Source organism: Elgaria multicarinata, chromosome 5, assembly GCF_023053635.1.
Source record: "Elgaria multicarinata webbii isolate HBS135686 ecotype San Diego chromosome 5, rElgMul1.1.pri, whole genome shotgun sequence".
NCBI lineage: Eukaryota > Metazoa > Chordata > Lepidosauria > Squamata > Anguidae > Elgaria > Elgaria multicarinata.
This window is the reverse complement of record NC_086175.1, coordinates 53490407-53514537: the sequence shown is the minus strand read 5'-3', so window position 1 is coordinate 53514537 and position 24131 is coordinate 53490407. Positions and strand designations below refer to the sequence as shown.

Here is a 24131-nt window from a genome sequence, read left to right as displayed (position 1 = left end):
TGGCATAGGGAAGAAGCAGGTAATCGACACACGTGGTTCCCAGTTAGAGATGGAAACATATTTACAGATGGTTAAACCATGTGGATAGGGGAACTGTGTCACAGCAGTTTAGTGATGGAAACACATGCACAGTTGGTGGTAAAAGGGTTACATGGCCATGGGGCTTCTAGCCTGTCCTGATAGTTTTGCATTCACACGAAGGACATAGGAGTAGCTAATCCACATGGCAGGGATTACTGGAGGCCTGGTGGTGGTGATGCCTGGAATTTTTTCCTTCTGTCAACAACCGTTATTGACTTGAAGCTAGTCACTCTGAATTAAGTAACAGCCTCTGAAACAACTTTGGGCATTCCTGTCTGCATGTTCAAACCCACGTCTTGTGAGCGATGGATTTATCTCAGGCTAATTTGTCGTCATTAGAGCACAATGTGTAGAACGGGACTTCAGTCCAGGCTGCAAAACAGTCAGGATCTCCCGACTTCTTGTGTTTTTATTCCGTGGTTGTTGTGTTTTTAATTGTACTTTAATGCAGTGGCTTTAATCAAGTTTTATTTATGATTGCGTAAGCTGCCTCGAGTGCCATTTTTCTTGCTGGAAAGGCGGGATACAAATGAAAACACTACATAAGCGGGAAAGAAGGGGATTCCTTCTTTTCCGTTAACATCGCCCTCAGAAGAGTTTCCCTTTCCTCTCTCTCTTTCTCTCCCTCATCCACCCGCGTACACATAACTGGTGCAAGACGCCGAAAAGTTCTGAGTGTAGCCCTGCCAATGCCTCGGAGCAAAGAGGAAAGAGCATGCTTCGGATTACGGCCGGCCTCCTCGCCGCCCCGGCAAAGGCTGAACGCCTGGGAATGGCAGCTCCAGGGGATTTAGCAGCAGCAACAACGCCGCCACATGATCCAACCATCCCGTGACTCTCCTCACTGAGCTAATGGGGAAGGAACATGAAGAAAAGCCGTGCTAGAAGCGAGAGGAGCTGCCACTGCCGCCGCCGCTGCTACTCCTGCTGCTGCGTTGTCCTCTCCTCGTGCGGGCCTGCTCCTGCCAGCCATGGCCTCTCCCAGGCTAGAGACCTTCTGCTGCCCCAACCGGGACGCAGCCACTCAGCTGGTGTTGACTTTCCAGCCGGAGGTCTTCTGTGGGGTTTGCCTCGGCAGCGCCTCCGCCAGCCTCCTGCTCAGCGCGCTGCAGCTCCTCCCCAAGAAGGGACAAGGCCCCCGGAAGATCCCGAAGGCTTCCTCCTCCACCACCATCCTCCTCCTCATCTCCGCCTGTGACATGCTGGGCTCTCTGGGTAAGGAGGACCTCTTTGCCCTGCAGGAGGAGGAGCAGGAGAGGGGGCCTTTCCCCTCCTGGCCTCCGGTCTGGGAAGGAAAGAGCGCTAGGGAAAGAGGAGCAATCCTGATAATACCCTTAGGGAGCGATCCTATGCATGTGGAGACAGAAAGAAAATAAAGCCCTACAACTCCCAGCATCTTTTTTTTCCTGCCTGCACATGCATAGGATTGCGCCCTTCCAGCCCTAATGCCTCAGAAATCAATACGATTCCCCCCCAGATTTGCAGCATTTCAGTGCAATCCTAGGCTCGATCTACACTACTGCTTTATAGTGGTATTGAAGTGCACTGATAACTGTTGGGGCACATTATACATTCCGTATACCGCTTTCATAGCATTTCCTGTTTTTTATTCCGCATTATCCAAAATACCTCAACAAATGTCATTGTGTGTTCTACGAGGTACATGTGCAAGAGGGCTATAGCATTACCGTGATGTAGATCTGGCCCTATGCAGGAGTAAACCCAGTGCATTCAATGGGGCTAGCTCCCAAGTAGCTGAGTATTGGATGCAGCATTAGAGAAATAACCCCAATCTCTCTCCCAAGAGAAGCATGTAAAACTACTTGTGACTGTTTTTTTCTGATGTCTCTCATCTCCCCACAAAAAAATCTGCCAACCCCTCTCTTACTGTAAATATAGTAATAATACTGCGGCAATTGCTGGATTTCTAAATTCTCCCACCTTCTCTTTCCTTTCCTTACCCTGTCCTCTTCAGTTGACTCAGAATGATGTTAGTCCATGTACCTTGGTATGAATGGAATTCCTAAATCCTTCTGGAGGTCTCTATGGTCAAACTGTTGATTCTGGTATTATGCAAATTTATAAAAGATAGACACCAGTGATGGCTATGTTAATTCTAACATGAATTGTTCTTGAGTAGTAACAGTAGTTTATTCATTGTAAAGTTATAAGCCTTCATGGAGGAAATTGATATTAAAGTACATTTGAAAAATGATAGCCACGTTGCACATTTTTTAGATGTACCGTAATATGGTGTTCAGTGTCACCTTAAATGCAGGAAACATGGTTTGCAAATGCACATCCTATTCATTATATATTCCCCCCTCTTTTCAGCCAAATTGGTTCTTAAAGAAGCTAACTATTAATGCAAAAAAGTTTCAAATGTATAGTACAGGTACACTCAGCATGGAGCTTCCATTGGCTGTAGCTTCCTCTTGAGTATACATTCATTGGGAAACTGCCTAATGCCTCTGCCTAATGTATTAAGCCACCTTAGTATTAATGTTTTGGGGCGTGGATAGAGCTCTCAATGAGTATGCAAGATTGTACCTGGTATGTTGTTAAGTACTGAGCAAACTGCCAAAATGGAAAGAGAGCAATTTGCATATGACACTAAGGATGTTTCCAGACAAACAGATCCTTGTGTTAACAATCAGGAACTATTATGCAGCTATTCCATCTTATGTTCCGTAATGGGTTTTTTTCTGAAAAGAAAAAAAAAATGGAAGAAGCATTGGGAAAACCCATGAGGGCTACAAATGGAAGATGTAATCATCCGGACCCCAGTAAAATTCCACAAATGAGGCATTGCAATTGCAGAACAAAAGCCTTGTCTGGATGCACCACAGAGCATGGTTTGATATTATATGAACGAGTCTTGGACTCATATCTTCCTTCCTTTGTGTGTTCAGATTCTCACCCTACTTTGCAGCAACCCATCATTTGCTGTTACATACATTTTTTGCTGACAAACTATGGTTTGTGCTCACCCACCAAATCAAAATTGAAAACCCATTTCAAATGGAAGTTTCCCATTCTTATTTGGAGTGCAGGTGCGAACCATAGTTTGCCAGTTCACTTTGGCATTATATGAGAACCCGGCTCTCTGCTTGACCGAAATCAATACAAAGAGGTCTGTGTAGTTCTGCTTTGCACAGATACTGTTCTTGCTTCCTTTTCTCCCACCCCCACATATTTGAAAACCAAAGAATGATAATTTGTCCTACTGTGTTTGGAGCTGAATTTAAACGTCTCAATTGCCCACATATTCTTAAAGTTGTAGTCCTAAATAAGTAACTGGGGATTAATCCCATTAAATTTTGTGGGACTTACTTCTGAATAAACATGGTTAGGACTGCTCCGTCAATCTACCCGCAAAATGCAAATAGTGAGACATTTTCCCATTTTTACATGAAGTGCCCCATTTTAACCCCATAATTTAACCCTTCATGTAAATACAAAGCAATAATTAATATTTTAATATTTTAAATCCACCTCTAGCTGGAAGGAATCTGTATGCATGGCCTTCAAAGGTGTTTTCACACATGCTGCTTAGATTGGTATTTGCATTTTCTATGTTTTTCTATGCATATATTGAATATACCTTTGAGTAGAAAATTGCTCTTTTCTGCCCTACCTTTGTGACTCACTGATAGCATGGGAATAATTCCAAGGCAGGAGACAAGGCAGAGCTGTGTTCGGACAAGAGGACGCAAACAGAAAATGTGCGGCCATAGCGGCTTCAGTTTGGAATTTGGTTGAAGCCATTGAGCTTTTAATCCCTGAATTGTCTCAATTCATGAATGAAATCCATAGTTTGTTCTCTAGTCATTCACATGACCATGACGGCAACTTGAAGTCTGGGCCGGCAGGCAAGCATATGATTCGCAGACTCTGGGAACCTTTTGACCGCTTTCTAAGACTGCAGCATGCAGGAGCATATAGGAGGGGCCATCCATTACTACTATAAGTTATCATTCCGCTTACCTAAATCAGTGGCATGTTCATTTTACCAATGAGCAAAGGTACTGGTAGTTTAAATTCTCCCTTGTAATTTTCATGGGAACATTTGCATAAAACAATGCTAAAATACAGTTATAGTCTATTAACACTGATTTTTCCTCCCTCCTTATAGGTATAATCTTCAGATCAACAGTCTGGTTAGGGTTCCCAGGCCTTGTAGCAAACATATCTGTGGCGAATGGGACAGATGTTTGGCCTGCTGCCTTCTGTGTGGGAAGTGCGGTAGGTATAAAAATGTGGCCGTGCTCCAGATACATGAACTGCTGCTCTGTTGTTATGTGCTCATTGGCTCATCACGTTTGTATCCTGCCTTTCATTCAGTGAGGTCGGGTCAGTGTACATGGGCTCATCCCATTTTATACTTGTAACAATCTTGTGATGGGAGTTAGGCTGAGAGTGAGTGACTGGCTCAAGTTCAACTGGAGAACTACATGGCTGTGTGGGAATTCAAACCCGGGTATCTTTGGTTGAAATCCAACACGGGAAGGCCAGGGGTAGGCAATCTGGGTTGTATCCAATGTCAGTCCTCCTTAGAGTAGACTCATTGAAATGAATGGGACTTCAGTTAGATTAACATTGGGTGCAAGCTTGGGCACCCTCCAGATGTTTTGGGCTTCAATCAGCATGGCTAAGGGTCAGGGATAATAGGACTTGTAGTCTAAAACATCTGGAGGGCATTAAGTTGCCTACCCTTGATTTAGGCCATAATTGCATTTGTCCAATAGCGCTATCACATCCAGTTACAAGGATGAGTGCTAGCTAGGGCTGAAGAGCATCGATAAAAATGATTTTGGTTGTTAAATATAATCAGGCTGAATAAAGAGGAACTTTTCTGATCTGGTTCCACAGGAGGCACTTTAACTGCTACTGCTACTGCTACAACAACAACATTGAGGCGGAGAACGACACTAAATAAAATATAATACATAAAATTGGTTAAAAGAGCATATAAAACCAATACAATATTAAAATAACAATCACAGCATCTTAAAATACTTAGGTTTAAAATTCATCTGGCTAGGCCTGCCGGAAGAGACTAGTCTTTATAGCTGTCTTAAACTCAGAGAGTGCATTAAGCTGACGAATCTCCTCTGGCAGGCCGTTCCACAGTCTGGGGGCTGCAGAAGGAAAGGTCCTCTGGGTAACAGTTGTCAGTCTAGTTGTGGCTGACTGGAGTAAACCCTTCCCAGAGGACCTGAGTTTGTGGGGCGGATTGTATAGGAGAAGGTGATCCTGCAGGTAACCTGGACCCAACCCATGTAGGGCTTTAAAGGTAATAACCAACACTTTATCCTTCGTCCGGAAACTAACTGGCAGCCAGTGAAGTGATTTTAAAGTTGGTTAAACTTTTAAAATCTGTCATAATTAGGCATCTGGTTCAGTGAAACTCCAAAGCAAAGAGAGATTTGTCAGTCTCCCAAACGCTTCAGTACCTTTTGATCAATGCAAGCTGCTGGCTCTGTTGTTAGTGAGGCATTGAATCCATGCCAGGTTTCATTCAGGAACTATCAAAAGTGCTTCACACTTTGGAGAGGTCTTTTAGAGAGTTCTGACTTCACACCCAGAGCAGATTCACCACCCCACTGACATCAGAGCAACCAGCCTCCACAGCTTTTGATCTGAAATTCTGGAATATTTTTCCGTATGAGCTTACAGATGCCCCCCACCCCGATGACTGAGTAACCTGAGGGCATAATCCTATATTTGAGTTCCACTGGCTGAGGTGGTGTAGGATTTGGTGGAACTGTACTACACCTGCAGAACACAAGATACACCACCACCATGACAGATGCACCACAGAACTCCTTTCTAATAATGAATAATAACTTCGTGATTTGCTAATATACAAAAGGGCTTCAATATAATGAAAAGGCAGGTGATTAATTAAGATTGTAAATCCTATGCACATTAAGCTAGTAGTAAGCCCCTTGAGAACAGTGAGACTTCTATTGTTTTTTTACTCAGGGTTGCATAGCACAGTTTCTTTAACTGGTTAGCAATCTTAACATTTTTTTTAAGATGGGTCTTTTGGGATCAGGGCTGAGAAAAGCATTAGGCTTTCAGACTAGTAAGCAGCATGATAAAAGCATGGTTTGCCTGCAGATAAATTGGACAGTAGCTGCTGGAGATAATGACTATTTGTCTCATAAAGAGATAAGGCCAATAATACAAAGAAAAATGGAGTGAAAACACCAAGAATTCCAGGAACCCAAGAGAAAATCAGAATGGAATAAAGGTTGCAGGCCAGTTTAAAGGGGAAAGTATGCAACAAAATTCCAGCTCCTGTGGCGCAGAGTGTCAGGACTTGTAAACACAGACATAAAAGATCAGTTATCTAAGGTCTAGTTATGGGAGGAAGAATGTGAATCATCTTCAGATAAATGCCATGGAATTTAGTTTGCTTGAAACCCATGCATTCCATGTTTCCATCGGCATTTTTTGACGCATGAAAGAGTTTACAACCTGTCTAATCCTTTTCTTGACGCTGCTTCCTTCTTTTTTGCATTAGGAAATAACCATTTAAAAATAGTCCATATAAAAATATTTTTCCTTTCACTTTCAAATGTCCTGATCCAGGTTGGAAGGTTCTCTTCCAATCTAGTATCCTCCAGATGTTTTGGACTACAACTCCCAGTATTCCTGACCATTGGCCATACTGACTGGGGCTGATTTGGGTCCAAAACGCCTGGAGCACACTGCCCTAGCTGGGTGAGGAACTATGTGTATAAGTGAGTGCTGCCATCACAGTTCTTCTCCCAATCCTGACGTTAGGCTGGATGCGTATTTGAACATTTGTTATGGGGACGATCCAGCAGCCTAAAAACAGGTGGCATGATTTAGTCCTCCCTGTGCATACCGATACACTCTCCCTTCCAATCAAACAGCCAATCAGTACAACGGCAGATGGTTTGATAAGGCTATGTGATGAACACCTGGGTGATGAACACAGCTCTAGCAATACAACCCTAGTCAAACACCAGCAAATCCTAACCGTACCACAGCAGTAGATACATGATGTAAAATCACAATTCTGATCCCAAAAGCATGCTTGCAAAATTGTGCTTTTCCTAATTGTTAGCACGGAGGCACACCAATGAACTTCTGGGAGCGTATTCCGGGGCTAATGCAGAGAAGGCCCTGCCCCTCCCTGCAGTTGCCCTGATCTGCCAAGATGAGTCACAATAGCAGAGGTTGTATGCATGAACTCCTTGGTTCACCTTAACATTGTAGCTGATGAGTATGTTGCCGTGGAGGAACAATGGCTGCTGCTGAGGAGCAGAAATTATGAGAATGAGCTTTAAAAAAGACTTGTTTCAGTTTCAGTACTTCACCAGCTGTTTATGATCAATATATTTTTCAACATCTTGCCATACTTTTTGTGGGTGGGAGGAGATTCTGTAGTCAAATATAATGCATATATCCGCAGGAACTAAGGTCAGATCCTACTCATGAGAATTGATTCCATGGATGATATGTGAGAAATGTTGGCACTGATTACTCTGATGTGAAACTCCACATACTTCATTAAACACATGTGGCTGTAACTTTCCAAAGGTAAAAGTAACAATATTCTGATTGTCCTGCTACTCTAAATAGCTGTGACATACAGGATCTTTTCTCCCTTTACAGATGTGGATACAACTGTTGTACAGCGCTTGCTTTTGGTGGCTGTTTTGCTATGCTGTAGATGCGTACTTAGTGGTTAGAAGATCAGCAGGCCTAAGGTACCAAAATAAAGTTGAATCATGTCTTTCGAACAATCTTTCCAGGACTAGATGTGCACATTTTTGTCTTGCTGTCCATGTAAATCTGACCTGCTAGTGTTGGACTTCTTGGACAGTAGCTTGCCTAAATTAGGAGTAACCTTGTTTCTACTTTTTAATATTATCTGTCAGCTTTCAGTTGGCTTTTGCTCTACTTAGTTTAACTACAAAGAGTTTATTTCTTCATGGAGGCTTCCCAAATGTCATTGTTTGAAATTAAGTTAAACAAGACAAACATTGCATCCAGCCTACCTGAAAGACTGCCTTCTTCCACATGAGCCTACCTAGGTTTAAGATCTGATTTTCCCCAGAGAGGTTCGCTTGGCGCCTACATTGTTTTCCTTTCGTCGCCAGCTGAAGACCTTTTTATTTTCTCAGTATTTTAACACCTAATTTAACTTACATTTAAACTCTGCTGTTTTAATTTCATATTTTAACCTATATCAATTTCTGCTATGTGGTTTTATCCTAGTCGTGCTTTTTATATTGTATTTGTATTTGTGTTTTTAAATTGTTGGTTGTTTTATTATGCTCTTCATGGTTTTAATTTTTGTGAACCGCCCAGCGAGCTTCGGCTATTGGGCAGTATAGAAATGAAATAAATGAATAAATAAATAATTGTAATTTTCTTGGTGGTGAGATGGAATATAAATCAAATAAAAAAATAAACGCAAGAGGTGAGCTTCAAGATCAATGTAATTGTATGTTGTAATTGTTTCCTAAGATCAATGGCCTTACTGTCAAATGGAAGGGTGATACGATATGCGTAATGTAGAAGTCATTTCTAATGTTCACAGTGCAATATCCTCACCTTCATATTCTGTGTAATGTGTTTCCAGTACAATTGTGTTGTATCACATGATGACGTGGGGGTTGGCAATCCTGCTGTGTGTGGAGGGAATTGCTATGCTCTACTACCCTTCAGTTTCTAGGTAAGCGTTGTCTGGCCTTGCAATTCATTTCTGTGATTGACTTAATGTTCTTACAGACTTTATTATAGCAGATGCCAAAGGTGGTCACATTCAGGCAGTGGTTTGAGCTCATGTGTCAAAGAGGTCTACTAATTATAAGCCAGCTCTGCTCTGTTGACTCTCTTTGGGGGGAGGGTTCTCATATATCTGGGGAAATGGGCCAAGGCTTCCTTTCTGAAGCTGAGCAGGTCTGGATCTGGTCCGTGTCTGGGTGGGAGGCTGCTTGGGAATTCTATGTATGCCGCCTTGAAGGAAAGACAAGTATATACATGTAAAAAAAAAGGGGAAAAAAGAATGATATCACTCTTACCCATGACTAGGTTGAAATCTTAAGGGCCAAGCTAGATGTTATAAAGCAAATACAGTGGGGTTCAACCTAATTTTGCATTATAATGCTAATGTGGAACTTAAGAGAAAATTGATGTTTTTAAGTGCTTTCTTCAACTCACAAATTTTCTACTGCAAATGCCCTCCTTAATAGTTTTTAATCTGCCACCCCGTCCCCAAGTAGACTCAAGAATTTGGAGGCCAAATTCTGAATGTAGGTAGGAGGGGGCGGTTAAGTAGATGGGGTGGAATTTGAAAGGGAGGTGTGTGTGTGTGTGTATGTGTGAGAGAGAGCAGTGAAGGTCCCATTCATATGCTGCAAGTATACCCCACTCCCAAATTCTGTTTCAGCATATATGAACTTGGGATCATGTACTTGCCAACATAATGGCCATATCCATGTGTCATGCTAGGCTATGGTTTAGCACAACGTGCACAAGTAGGAACAAGCCACAGTGAGCCTTGGTCTCACATTTCCCCCTCCCCTTTCTGCTCCCATGTGGCCAGGAGGAAGAGTTCAGAAGGCCATTTCAGAGCCCCCAAATCAGCCCGCCTCAACTCGGATTCGGCCCGAGGCGGTGCACAGCCCTACTTGCTTTGCTAAACCATGATATTAACAATGCTATGTAAACTTAAACACAGCTAACATCATTCATATTACGAAAGAACCTTATTTCATTAGTAATAAGCATTAGTAATTTTCAGTTATATCCATATATCTGTAAATTCCTCCAAGAAGCAAGTTGTGAAAACTACTTCCCCCACTTCCAAACAGAAAAGGATACAAATTGTAATTTTGTTTGTTTGGGGAATATTTATTGGGTAGTTGTTTGTTTCTTACAGATTCTTAGAATACTGAAATACTTTTTTAAAAAACCCATTTACCCACATTTCCGTTTAAAATGACTTAATCCAAAAGCCGGAGAGGTGGCTCATATATGGGGCACCCCAACGTGATTGATGGCTTTCACAGCCAGCAGAATCAGAGAAATTGGGGTAGCCGTAGACATGCTACTCACGTGCTAGCTCATACAAATGATGCCTCTCTGTATTCCCAGCCAGCCAGCCAGCAACCCCAAGCAGCAACCCTATATGCTTCCTAAATGAGCTACATGTATGAACAGGCTCTGAGCTTGGGACACACTGAAAGAGAATTAAAAGATGTCCGTCGTCCTTTTCTTTTCGCAGTTGTGAAAATGGTCTGGAGCATGCGATTCCTCATTACGTCACTACGTACGTTCCGCTAGGACTTGTTTTGGTGGCCAACCCAATCCTTTTCAGTCGAACAGTGACGGCTGGTAAGATTTCACATGGCAATGGGATTTTGTGCATATGAATTAAGTGTTTATTGATTAGTTTATTTTTTAATCTGCTCGAAAACAGTTGATTTCTGGATGGATTACAAACAGCCTTATCCGACATGGTGGCTTCCACATATGTGTGGTTACAACTGCCATGATCCCATAGCTGGCTGGAGGATTATGGGATGTGTAAAAACTGTGGATTCAAAGAAGTTGTTCAGAATGTTGGGACTGAGACTCCACCTCTGCCTTGTACTCAGTCTTTGGGGCACGTTACTTGTCCTTTGTCACACCTCCCTTGGCAGCCATTTTGTAGTGGTGCCCGGGACAGTTTTTCAAATTGCCAAATGTGCCCTAGAACCTTCCTCCCCCTTCCCTGACATGTAGTGGTGCCACATGTTAGAGAAGCAGCTGGGACCTGTAGAGAACAAAGAGGAAGGAGCATCATCAGTGGAGGCCCAATTTAGAGATTTCCTAGAGAGCACATGCCAGGCTGGGATGGAGATGTGGAGGAAGGCTAGTCTCTCTCTCTCTCTCTGGGTGTGGAGGTGGGGTGGGGGTAAGTGCATGAATACTATAGAAATTGCAATGAAATGCTGGGAGAAGCAGCTGTGATAGGGTCTGGACAGCAAAGAAGCATCATGAGCAGCTTGGGAAGAAGAAAGGTGAGGGATATAAACATTTTGGATGCAATTTCGAAGTTAGGTTGTAGCATTAGCTGACTCTGAAGTAGAAGTTCAGAGATGAACAATATGACCTTGTCTGTATCATCATGTCTTTGAGGACAGCTTTTGGTGATCAGCTACTGTAGCTGTATTAAAAGGGAATGAAGTCAGGGCAGTTTTGACTAAGGATTCAAGTACATATTATTAATTCTCAGAAAGACAGACTGCTCACACATTACAGTGAAGCCAAGTAGGCCACTTTCAGGGTTAAAGGTATTTCCAGTGCCGTTACATTCTTGCAAGGTTTTATTACAGATTTACTCTACACTTTTGCATGTTTCTTCTTTCATAATGGACTCACGCTACTCAATGAATGGAAATTTAACCTAGTGCTGATCTTCTGAACATATTGCAATCTGCTAATGACTTGAGCTTGGTCCCAGTCCTCCAGGAAGCTCTGCTGTGCAAGTGCTATTGGAATTAATAGCAAGAAGATTTCAATGGGACTTGCACAGCAGAACATCACAGTGGATGTGCCATTTGTCTCCACGGCCACCCTGAAAATCCCCGTACCTACCCCATAGCTAACATGGCATTGTCTCTGATTTCCAGTTGCATCTTTACTGAAGGGAAGACAAGGGATCTACACAGAGAATGAAAGACGCTTGGGGACAGAGATCAAAGTCCGCTTTTTCAAAATTATGCTGGTGGTCATTATTTGGTAATACAAGATTTGCCATCTTGAAGGAATACTGTCTTAGAAATTGTCTTTTACAGGCAAATCCATAAGTTGTTTTTAAATTTGCTCCATGCTTGAAAACCAACTTTATTGACATTTAAATGCCCAATGTATGTGTTTTTCTATTATCTAGTACTGCTATTAAAAACCATCTACCTTATGTTGTCTATAACAATGATTCCCCCAACCCAATTCAGATATCACAGCACAGCATGTTATGAATACTATGATCAAACTTTAAAACGAACAATTTACAATCCTATGGAGGAATAGAATATTAAGGTTTAATTCTCCATTGATTTTTCTTTGCTTCAGGTTGTCAAAAGGCATGTAAGAGCGGGAGATTTTGTATGTGCATTAATATTTTATACTGCCATTGCTAGCTATGAAACCTACCATTAAAAAGCATGTACTCATTTGCAGAAAGGTAGTTCAACTGTGCTTTGAAAACTATTGAATCTATATGAACCAATCTCCCTCTTCCTTCTTATCTTTATACTAATAACAGCTGGTCATCAAATATTATAAACGAGGGACTTCTCTTCTACCTGGAAATGCAGCCAGATATCAATGGAAGCCTCTTGAAAAATGTCCGAAATGCTGCACTGATCACATGGATTATAATGGTGAGAGCATCTTAAATTTTAGGAGCTTCTGAAGTGCTATATAATCCATTGATGCTGTCAGGGTTGCCAGCCAACAATGTATTTAAGGCCTCCTCTGTCTGTTGGTAAGGAACTACTATGTTCTTTGTCCGTAATCAACTCAAAGGGAAGAGGCAATCCTCAGTATGATGCACTAAAGGCACATGTGGGCTCAATGCCGTGTGGCTTCTGTGGATGCTTGCTGTATTTCCCCCACCTCCACAAAATTGTGGTCCCACATGCCTGCTGCTCAGCTGTTTAATCGGCTGGAGAGAGCTTTATTTTCCTGGGGAGAACGGGACGTGGTAATGAATGGCCCGTTCAGGTGGAAATGAGTGGCATGTGGGAACGGCACATGCAACAACCTCTCCATGCATAGCATGCTCTCTCCCTATCATGGGGAATAGGGCGCACAAGCGGTCCTCCCCGTGATAAATGTGGCTGTGTGAATGTGGGCAAAGGATGTAAGGGGGAGGGGGCTGCCCACCCCTGCATTTTTTTAAAAAAAACATATTTAGTAGGCTACAAAATTGCCTTTGATTAGACACTATATTTTTCTTTTTAATTTTTTTTTTAATACAAGTTCTTGTAAACTGTGTCATTGGCAAGACCCTCTTAAGAGGCATTTCCCCTTCCCTCTCGATGTCTCTTCTCAGATGGTGCCAGTGATATGACCTGCACACAACTTCTAAACACAAAGTATACGTCTTTCTCCAGAACTGTGTTTTCTATCCTTATGAAAGCATTAAGGAGATTAGCAGCTAAATCACATGCAATCAGTTGACTCCAGATTTCTTTAGTTGGCCAATAGCCCTATTGAGAAGCATCAGGCTGACCTAAAAAGTCACGGGCTGGAAGAGAGAGTTGTCCAAAGGAAAGAGGGGGAGAGAAGTCTTCCAGGAGGCGTGAGGGAGGGAAAGGGATAAAGCTGGCAGAGAAGAGAGCCGTTCGCAAGGAGACAGTGCAGAAGGGATGAACCCTGAAGTTCACAAAGCGATTGAAAATCACCTGCCACATTTTTTGACCTTCAGGCCTTAACACATGGGAAAAAATTCTTGAATTACTAAGGTTTATCCACGCAGCCTTATTGGTATTTAATACATCAATACCCAATTGTTGCATCACGTCCAAGTTTGTTTCTAATTGTCTCCCTGCAAGTTTTCCCGTTTCTCTCTCCATTTTCTCATTTCTCTCTCCTGCACTATAGCAACCGCCATCCTTATCGTGACTGACATTAGTTTCCCTGTCATCTGCTTCCTACTCCTTCTTCTACTATCTTTTACTCCCCTTCTCTCCCACAGCATAATAGACCTTTAAATACTTTCTTTTCTGCACATCTTATCTGCTCTATGTGCCTCATTTCCTTCTATTGTTGTGGATTATCTCTACTCTACACTCATCTGCCTTTACCCTTTTTTTCTTTTCTTTTTTGGTTCCTCGTTTTTAACTTCTTTCTGCCCTTCTGTTCCCCACAATGTATTGGTGCGGCTCTGCTGGAAATCTGATGACTGCTCTTGCAAAGCAATCCTATATATAACTACTCAGAAGTAAGCCCCACTGAGTTCAATGCTGTTGACTCCCAGAGAAGTGAACAGAGTATAGGATTGCATCTTAAGATGCTTTAATCCTTTAGTTCTGCCTTCCTGCTTGCTAACAGCAGCTACACCTTCTTCACACTGAGGAACCACAAAAATTATTATTATTATTATTATTATTATTTTATTATTATTATTATTATTATATTTATTTGTATGCCACCTTTTGCCCAATGCTGGGCCTCAAGGCGGCATTACAAAATTTAAACCATATACATGAATAGAAATATACAAAGTTAAAAATATATTAAGTATGCTCCAATATTAAAACATTAAAATATTTAAAATACATGACATTTTTATAATACTAGATAGTATTGTGGGAAGTCAAACACATTCACAACTATCTATTCCTCTTCTTCCTCCTCCTCCTCCTTCTACTACTACTTAAAAAAACCTGAGGTCAGTGAGGGAGCACTTCTCCATGGGCCCAGGCCATTTGGTTGCTTTGGACCAGCATATAATTGCTTCCTTCTGCTGATCTTTCCAACTGGACCAGAGGTTTGCATCTGTTAATAACTTCCCCATTGAGCGACTTTTCTTGTACTCCTGAGTTCCATAACAGTTTAGGTCTTTCTCTAAGCTGCTTGTTTCTGATGTTGACCTCACTTTTCTGATGCAAGGACTTCGAAGGAACCCATAAACAGAGGCCCAAGAGAGTGTGCTGTTTATGATAGGTTTGCTGCCTACTCAGGAAATGACAAGCCATTGATTTCATTCTCCATCATCTGATAAGCTCGGGACCCCTTTGTGGATGTGATCCCATACAAGTAGGACAGGAGTATGGAGCCCTGCCCACTGGACCTGCCCTTCCATCTTCCACGTGCCGCAGTGGCATGTCTGTAATGGGGACACTGTTCTAGTCACATAGCTTTCCCCTGTGATTCACAACCCTGATCACAGCCCTGCTCTCCAACACCCAATTGTCAACTATGTGAGGGATAACACCCGAATAAGGCTAGGGCAAGGGTAGGCAACCTTTTTGGAGACTATGGGCACACTTGGCCGTTCTGTGGTCCTTGGGATGCTGTCCCAGGGACCATAGAATTGAACTGAAATGTCATAATTAATGATCTAATATAATATATAATTAATTACATAATATAGTTATCCCTTTAGAAGAATATGGTTAGTCACTGCCCAAACCCCTACAGAACTTATAGTCATGTTGCTATTCATCCCCGCCCCGCCCTGCGATAACATCCCTCTTTTCTGTCATTTAGGGAGTACTGAACCCAATGCAAGGCTTCCTTTTCACACTGGCTTTTTATGGATGGACTGGTTGGAAGTTGGACCTGCAGTGGCGGAAGAGTGAAATACCATGGGAATCCATGTCAACATCAACTGCTGCTGAAAATGCCTATGCCTTGCCAAGTGGAAACTCCGTGAACTTCCACGACACAAAGAAAACACCAGTAGCACCAAACCATCAGACGGATGAAGCCTTAAGCATGCTGTCTGAAGGTAACCTTGGCAGTGATGACAGGCTAACTAGGAACTCTCCTGTCTACCAGGGCTGGTAATTCTCAGGGCTTGTTTATAAATGCACATTCTTTATTTGAAGGCCTGCATGTATGAATGGGCCACCACGGAAATGAAAGTTCTGCTGGTTGTATTATATCATGTTAAACGCTGTCAGTTCACCAGATAGCAAGTGCAGAAGAATGAATGGATGGATGTGAATGTGTGATCTAGACCGCAAAGGAGACTTTATTCCTCCCCCATTCCCTTTCCCCCCCTCAGTGTATACTCCAGTGGGTTCATCACTTCTTTTGATGGGGCTCTTTCCACTCATCTGTCCTCAAGATTCTCATGCAAGAGACAAAAACAAAATACAAATAATGTCTGTGGGAGCAAAATTGAGAGATAACTTTGGCTGATAGTGTACAAGAGTACTGCTATCAGAATGTGTCTGTGATACTCAGAATTTATTAGCATCAGTAACTTCTTTTGATAGACCTTGTTTTAATATCTTCTGTAATTTGTATTATCTGGTAGAAAATAACTTTGTTTAATAAACATATTATGGAATCTTCTAGCTCTAGTGGCTTTTACATTTGCACAGGGTTATTTGCACTGTAAAGTTTTCTGATGCCTTAGAGAGATCTAATATAGCATGTTTATTTTAATTGCATTTAGTAAACAACAAAGCTAACAAAAAGTACCCCATGTTATTTTTTTGTCCCAGTACACCACAAGTTTCTGATCTGAAATACTTGAGGGGGGAAATTACAGCACACTTAATGTGATTTAAGTGTAGTATTATGGAGAATTTTTGATGGGAATAATTGAAAAATTGTAAAGACAATGGCGTGTAGTTCCCTAACATTGAGCCAGTTTGTATGATCAAACAGCTCACCATGGCTTATTTAAGCCATGGTGGGTTGCAGTGTGTAGTGGTGGCCATTTTGAATATTCAAGCCGCGACTGTGGCTTGTTGTATTGTCCAAACTCAAGGATCATGAGTTATATAAGGATTAAACAACAAAGCATGGGCTCTGTGAGGTTTGTTTAAGCTTCGCATAACTCACAGTCCTTGGATTCAGACAACATGACAAGCTGCAGCATGGCTTGAATATTCAGGATGGTGCCAGAAGAGTTTGTGGCTTAAACAAGTCATAATGAGTTGTACTGATCGTGCAAATCCAGTCATTGTTTAAAGTTAAGAAAACACACACAAAGGTACTCTTGACACAATCATTAATTTTAAGCACCCAAGAATTGTGCTTGTAAACGGGCTCGTTTACAAATAACACATTTAAAAACCAATGAGTTGTTGTGCATGAGTTACAAAAGTTACAAAGGGCAATGCGTAAAACTAGATTTTGACACATTTATAGATTAACACATTTATGCCTGATTGAAATACGCAACCATTACATCAGAAGCATCTAATATATTCTGTATGAGAAATCCGCAAGACAACTGTACAGAAATTGAAATCAACTTTCCCTTTAGCTCCGCCTCCCTCAACGTGGTGCCTTCCATATGTTTTGGATGTTCCACCTAGCATGGCCAATGGTCAGGAATGCTGGGTATTATAGTCCAAACATGTGGGGGGTGCCAGATTGGGGATAGCTGCTTTAGCTATTCTACTGTCACTGTTGCTTAAGGCAAGGGTGAGCAACTTGTGGCCTTCCAGATGTTGTTGGTTTACAACTCCCATCAGCCCTAGTCAACATAGCCATGGGTGAGGGTTCATGAGAGTTGTAGGTGAAAAAATCTGGAGGGCCAGAGGTTGCCCACCCATGTCTTAGGAGGAAGGACCATGGCTCAGTGGTAGAGCTGCTGGGGACTGAGCCTGGGACCTTCTGAGCTTGGGACCTTCTGAGCCTGGGACCTCCTGCCTTGCATGCAAAAGGTACCAGGCTCAGTCCCCAGCAGCTCCAGGTAGGGCTGTGAAAGTCTGAAACCCCGAAGAACCACTGATAGTTAATAGACCATATTGTAGTCAACGTTGAACTAGATGGACTAATGGCCTGACTCAGTAGAAGACCACTTTCTTAGTCCCTCTGCTTAAATAGAAAACAATCTCCTCTGTAGTGGCTCAGGTTGGGGGTCAGTGCTGCCTTTACTGGCTGAGGTGCTGGTTTAAACGTTCAGTGAGTTGGGAGTCTTCAGCTTGGGGCACAGCCGTGCTCACCTGCACATAACATGTGTATGATTCTTTCCTTGTATTTCGAAAAGAGAAGGGTACAGGGAGGCATCATACTAAACAACATATGCCTTTACCCTGATGTGCCGGTGGGAGGCAAGCACACCTGCTCTGCTTTTTGTGTGACACAGAGCAGAGAAGGGAAAGGTGCCATAAATCAGAGGTGGATCACAGGCTTTGCATGATGCAGGTCCCAGATTCAATCCCTGGCATTTCTAGTTGAAAAGGAAAAGAAATAGAAAGGGGTCGGGAACCTATTTGAGACGGCTGAAAATCAAAACTAAATAACACTGCATTGTAAGAGCTAATGGTTGGATACATGTGTAAATGCACCGAGCGTCTCTGGAAAGCTAGCCTTTTACTGCGGCTTTAGTATTTGTTATGAAGTTTCACAACACGTAGAAAATAAAATGATCGTGTCCATTCAAGCACTTAGGATGCTTTTTTGTATTGTTTTGCAAAATCAACAACTAACCCACTTGTTTTAAATAGATAGTTCTATTCCCTCGGCACATATAACCGTTGGAATAAAATCACACACATGTCTGTTTACATAGACAATGGTTTGGCCTTTTGGGTCAACATTTCAAAAGAATCTTTGAGCAGGAACGGTTAGGAGTATGAGATATCCAGCCACCAACTGAGCAATGTGAGCTTTAAACATTCAAGTCAGCAAACAAATCAAGCAGAACCCGTGGTGAAACTTGCAAAGGTCTTCGTGATCTCAGCCACTTAGCTCCATTTCTAGGCCTGCCCAGAGCACAAGATGGGTATGTGTGTAGGGAGCAGCAGGGGGCGGGGGCACAGCCTTATGAGCTAATAGTCCGAATTCTTGCTAGCCTGAATTTACATGGGGCATTTTAAGGTGGCCTGAGCTAAACTGTAAGATAAGGGCTGGCAACCATCTTTCTGTCTGGGGTGACATTCCCTCATGGGTCAACTGAAAGAGGGGGGGACACCAACAGAGTGGGGCCAAAGCCAGTGATGAAATCACCCTTTTTCTCTTTCCGCCACCCTGTTTTCTTCTTTCTACCCAAGCAGGAGTCTACTGGGAAAGGGACAGATCACGCCTGCCAGAGGTCTGACCAGATTGTACGCAAAGGGCTTTGGGAATTCGGCCGAGGGGCACACCCCAGCCACAGTCAGGATTTGGACATTCTCTGAGCTGTCTCGGAGAGGGCATTTAAACAGTACAAACTTAAGACGTGTAACTCCAAAGCACAAAGGTTGTCAGGGCAGAGGCAGTGTGATGGTGGCAGGGTCCGGGCCAGAACCCCCTCCCCATTTCCCTGTGAAGTCGACGGCAGGGGTGGTTTAAATCTTGAACATCTCCCCCTACTCCGCTCATGCTTTTTCTTGTTAATTACTTTCGCTCCTTACATTTTTAGACCCAATGACTGAAGTCCGTGCATGTATAATTAAAAACATAGGTACAAGATAACTAGAAAACTAAAAGCAGGGATCAAAACCGTGCGGCACGTAATAAAAGCCACCTTGTGTGCATTTTAAACCTGTTTTTCTTCCAACCAGGGATGTATTACTTCCGCATTAAGAAATAATGACTTAAAGCAGGTTCAAAGTAAAGGTCCTGTCCCGCCTCCACCTCCCCATGATGTATTTTGAGCCACCTCACCTACACAGGGATGGAATGGGAATCCCAACTCTTCACATTTTGAGACAGAGACCTAATCTAGTCAGCTACCGTAGACGGAGCGGGCTCAGGCCTCCAAGCATTCTTCAAACCAAGCCCCAAGGGTTCCTGGGACTAAAAGAGGAAAAAGTGGTCAAATCTTGACAGGACAAACTGAAATTGGGGGATAAGAACACTATTCTGAACACCAACGGGTAGACAATTTCTGAAAAGTACTGTAGATTTAGATTTAAAAGCCACATTCAGATTTCTATCTTGACTCAAATGACCTTGATGTTTCGATATATCAAGAATCCTGTAAATCAGTAAAGCTCTGAGAATCAGTGTAGTGGCTAAAGTGTTGGATTGGGAGTCGGGAGATCTGGGTTCTGGTCCCCACTCAGCCATGGAAACCCATTGGGTAACTTTGGACCAGTCAATGACTCTCAGCAAAACCTACCTCACAGGGTTGTTGTGAGGATCAAAATGGAGAGGAGGAGGATTATGTACACCGCCTTGGGTTCCTTGGAGGAAAAAAGGCAGGATATAAATGCGAAAATAAATAAATAAATAAATGGTCTCTCTAATATAGTTCTAGGAGCAGAATCCAATGGGGCTCTTACTCCCCATTGTGCAAGCAGGGGCCACCACTTATACAAGCAAGATTTGGCATTTCATGGGAGAAAGCCCCCAAATGAGTGGAAACACTTGTTTCTGGAAGGGGCAGGTTGGCTGAGTTCCGCCGATCTGCTTCCTTGCAGGAAAGATCGTTTTTCACTCATTTCAGGTTGCCCCGGAAGTGTTAAATTGCTGTTGCACAAGCGATGGGGCCGCTTGCACAATGTAATTGGCAGGGTGCAAGAGAATCAGCAGGCGCATAAGCGCCCCCTTGGATTCTGCCCTCTGAGTTTAATAAGTCAGCTCTACCCATTAATAACCGATAACATAAATATTCACTTACCCTCAACATCTTTCTTTTGCTCAGAGATGTTGAGGGTAAGTGATGCTGTGACTTTGTTAAAACATCGCAGGGTTGCCACCCGCTCTTTTAGTACCTGGATTCAAGAGTGCCAAAAGGGAGTTATAGATGTCATTAACGACATTTAATGCTAGAAATGAAAAAAGAAACTTAAGGTGCAAATACTTAAGTATTAAATATTGCATAGTATCCAATGCAGAGTGGGAGACACAATACTCCTTCGATCCTGCATTTTAGCTAGACAAGGGTTTTCACCCCTGTCTAGTGGAGGCTTTGGCGGGGGGGACACCCCCTTACACTCCCTACGACCTCACATTTGCCAGGAAATGAAACATCCTGTGCCCCCCTTGACAAGATGCTAACTAGGAGGCATAGGATTGCGCTCACCAAGACACCAGGGTGAGAGCAATCCCGGGTGTTGACCAGGGACCAACAAAGCAGGACATGGTGCAACAGCACCCTGCAACCCATGTTCCCCAGCAACTGGTGCACACGGGCTTACTGCCTCGAATACTGGAGATAGCACCCAACCATCAGGGCTAGTTGCCATTGATAGCCTTCGATCCCCTTTTAAAGCCATCCAAATTAGTGGCCATCGCTACATCTTGTGGTAGTGAGTTCCATAATTAACTATGCGCTATGTGAAGTACTTCCTTTTATTTGTCCTGATCAGCTTCATGGGATGACCCCGGGTTCTAGTATTTTGAGAGAGAGAGAAAAGTGTCTCCCTATCTACATTCTCCACACCATGCATCATTCTATATACCTCACAGCAATTTATGTTTGTTTTTAAACATCCTATTCCTATGAATATATCTTCTGTTGCTTATTTGTGGTTTTCATTTTGATTAGGTACAAGGAAAGGAAGAAGACACTAGCTCCTCCCTCTTCCTCTTCTCTTCAGTTTTTAAAGATATTTAACTAGTATAATTAAAAACGTTTTGTGTTTTAAATATCACTCAAAATTCTGCTTCCTGTCTCACAATCACATTCTCTGTCACAAAATATAGTGTCTACCAAACATTTAAAGGAGTTGTATTCAGAATGGCTGACGTTACTGAGCAGAAAAAATGACTAGAGCTCAACTAAGTATCCATGTGACCAGAGGTATATGGCACATTTTGAAGTGCGGGTGTTCATCATGACAGCCCCCGTAGCCACTCCCCCAAGATAGTCAAAACATTCAGAGAGTTATGTTGATCTGTGTCAATAAAACAGGTCCAGCGCATTTCATCTCCACTAGAAGCAGGTCTTTGGTAAAACCAATGGGTCTTAAATGCTCAATCAAGCCAAAGCCATCCTAAAATACATTGCATTAAAATACGTTCAACAGGGAGCAATATATTGTTGACGGGAAAATCCATTTCCCTCCAGCCACTGTGAATGTTGCAGCTAAGCTCAGGGAAGCCTGAGGGAGGTGACACTGGGCCCATTCAGAAGACACCTTAAACCATGGCTTTAACCATGATGAATAAGGCCTTTTGCTTTATTCACCATGGTTAAAGCCATGGTTTAAGGTGTCTTCTTAATTGGGCCACCAGCACCCCTGCTAATAAAAACATCAGCTCCACATCCCTGTGAACCCTGGTACCACTACACACTGAGTGTGACAAGGAAAATGTTGCACGCCAGCTGGCTACAACATCTATGCTACAGCTGCTTTGGTGAAAAGCCTTTAAAATATATTAGTGCTCAACTAAAGAATACATTTTGTGTGGAAATGTCAGAATCCTTTAGCCCAGTCATATGGTCCTTCCTTGTTTTATGGTGTCTTTGCTCAAACCAGCAGAAATCCCTTCTCCGAACTTCCCAACTCTTGCATCCAAGAAGCCCCTCTAGTGCCCCAAACATTTTCTTGTGCAGTGAAATTCAATTGCTATAGAATAGTTTACTCTAAAGTACAAAAATTGTTCAACTTTTTTTTTAAGCTTATGCATTTTATTCTTTTCTTGGTTTGATGTGTTCATCGCCTCAAGCGCTCACTGAGTGTAGGGATGACCTCAAAATATTCTAAGGGCACAATCCTAAGGGCTGCGCCCTCACTGCTCAGAGCCCCCAAACTTGGAAGCTTCTGAGATTCCTATGCTCTACCAGGCTGAAGCCAGTAATGTGGGAGCAGCAGAGGTGATCTTTGCCTCCCCATTTCTGCTAGATGAGCTTTTCAGCCTGTCTAGCAAGGGAAGGAGGTTGGAAGAGGCTCACAATAAATTGTATCCTGGCCTCTCCAGCCTCCTTCCTTCCCTGCTCTCTGAGGTAGGTTTTCCAACCTCAGAGAGGCAGTCAGCATGGTTCTCTCCATGCTGGCTGTCAGACAGCGAAGAGGGGGAAGATCTCTGACTCTGGTTTTCTGAGCTGTTCTATAGTCCCTGGGATGCTCGCCAAGGGACCATAGGATTCTTCTTTAAATTAATATATATCTTCACTGGACTTACACACACTTTCAGTCAAAAAGCTTTATGGCTTAGCATGCTTATATAGCAAAATTCCTGCTCCGTTGGGTTAAATAGAAGCTTGGCATTTTACAGTATTCCTTATTTATTTAAAAAACCAGTAAGAAGTGGACTGTGTCCACAAAAGCTTATGATAGAATCAATGTGTTAGTCTTTAAGGTGCCACAAGACTCTATTGGTTTTGAGAAAGATCAGTTCCCCCCCCAATCCCCCCTCTCTCTGTGAATTTAATAAAAGATCTCTCTTCTTTGTTTTGCTAGGTTCTGATGCTAGCACAGTTGAAATCCACATCTCAAGTGGAATCCATGAATTAGATGGTAACGATGCTGATGTTGAATAATTGGAAAAGGATTACAGTGAGGAGCTGGAGACCCCAAAAGTGCCAACATGGAGTGGTTGGCTAGTGTTTCCTCCTTTGAAATTCAGATTTCCCACCATTCATCCTACACCAGTCCACTCACAAGCCTGAACACTCTGTTTAACTTTTGACAACTTTCTACTCAGTCTGTGCAAAAAGCCCATTTTGGATAGATCACCTGAACATGGACTCAAACCATGTTCAGAGTCAGAAGCAAGTGTTAAAATATTCTGATCTGCTTAAGTGAGCACCATGTCTTGCGTTTTTGTCATTGAATTTGGCTGGAATGTGTACACGGTCCTGAATATCAGAACAGATACAACATAAATACAGAGAAGGTACAACAAAGCTTTCTGATTTTTACTCACTTTCATTTGGTTAATTCTACTTAAAACAGATGCAAAGACACCCACACACCTAGAGCTTTCTGGGTGTACAAGATATCCCTTGTTATTACTTTCCATAGACCTCCAGTGGGCCTGCTGCCTTGTTGTGATGAAGGGTTTGCGGTGCTTCAGAGAACCTGAAAACTATGCTAGCCAAAGTTTTAGATTGCCATAGGGCCATCCAAGTGGGACCCATCAAAGGTCAGGGGTCAAAGTACAGCCCTGCCCACACTCTACTTTTGTGTTTTCAAACCAGCAATCACAAATCCAGTTGATACATTTTTTTTAATTTTTTTTTTTTAATAAACTGATTTAAAAATGTGAGACATTTCGGCATAGAATGCTGGCATTTTATGTCAAAACATTTCACATTTTAAAGTATGTTTATTAAAACTTTAGTTAGAGTACACAAGTTTTACACATTACCTGATGACTCACATTTGTGAGACAACTGCTGATTAAAAATCACGGCAACAGCTTTCTTTTCATTTGTCATAATAAATCCTACTTATTATTGAAAGAAGTACACAAGTTCAGCTTTTGTGCTATCACATGTAATACCA

At 42.5% G+C, this 24131-nt stretch overlaps 1 protein-coding gene across 2 annotated transcripts; it reads left to right on the top strand.

The window, feature by feature from the left end:
- The first annotated feature begins 1042 nt into the window (after positions 1-1042).
- GPR143 (G protein-coupled receptor 143) lies at positions 1043-23440 on the top strand. 2 transcript variants are annotated; one of them, XM_063127521.1, is made up of 9 exons: positions 1043-1296; positions 4217-4326; positions 7735-7829; positions 8708-8800; positions 10355-10464; positions 11745-11853; positions 12380-12497; positions 15334-15574; positions 23085-23440. In XM_063127521.1, exons 1-9 carry the CDS (start codon positions 1053-1055, stop codon positions 23162-23164), a joined length of 1200 nt encoding a protein of 399 aa, XP_062983591.1. In that variant the 5' UTR covers positions 1043-1052; the 3' UTR covers positions 23165-23440. The 2 variants fall into 2 exon arrangements, with proteins under 2 accessions (XP_062983591.1, XP_062983592.1); XM_063127522.1 differs by lacking the exon at positions 8708-8800.
- Positions 23441-24131: the final 691 nt, after the last annotated feature.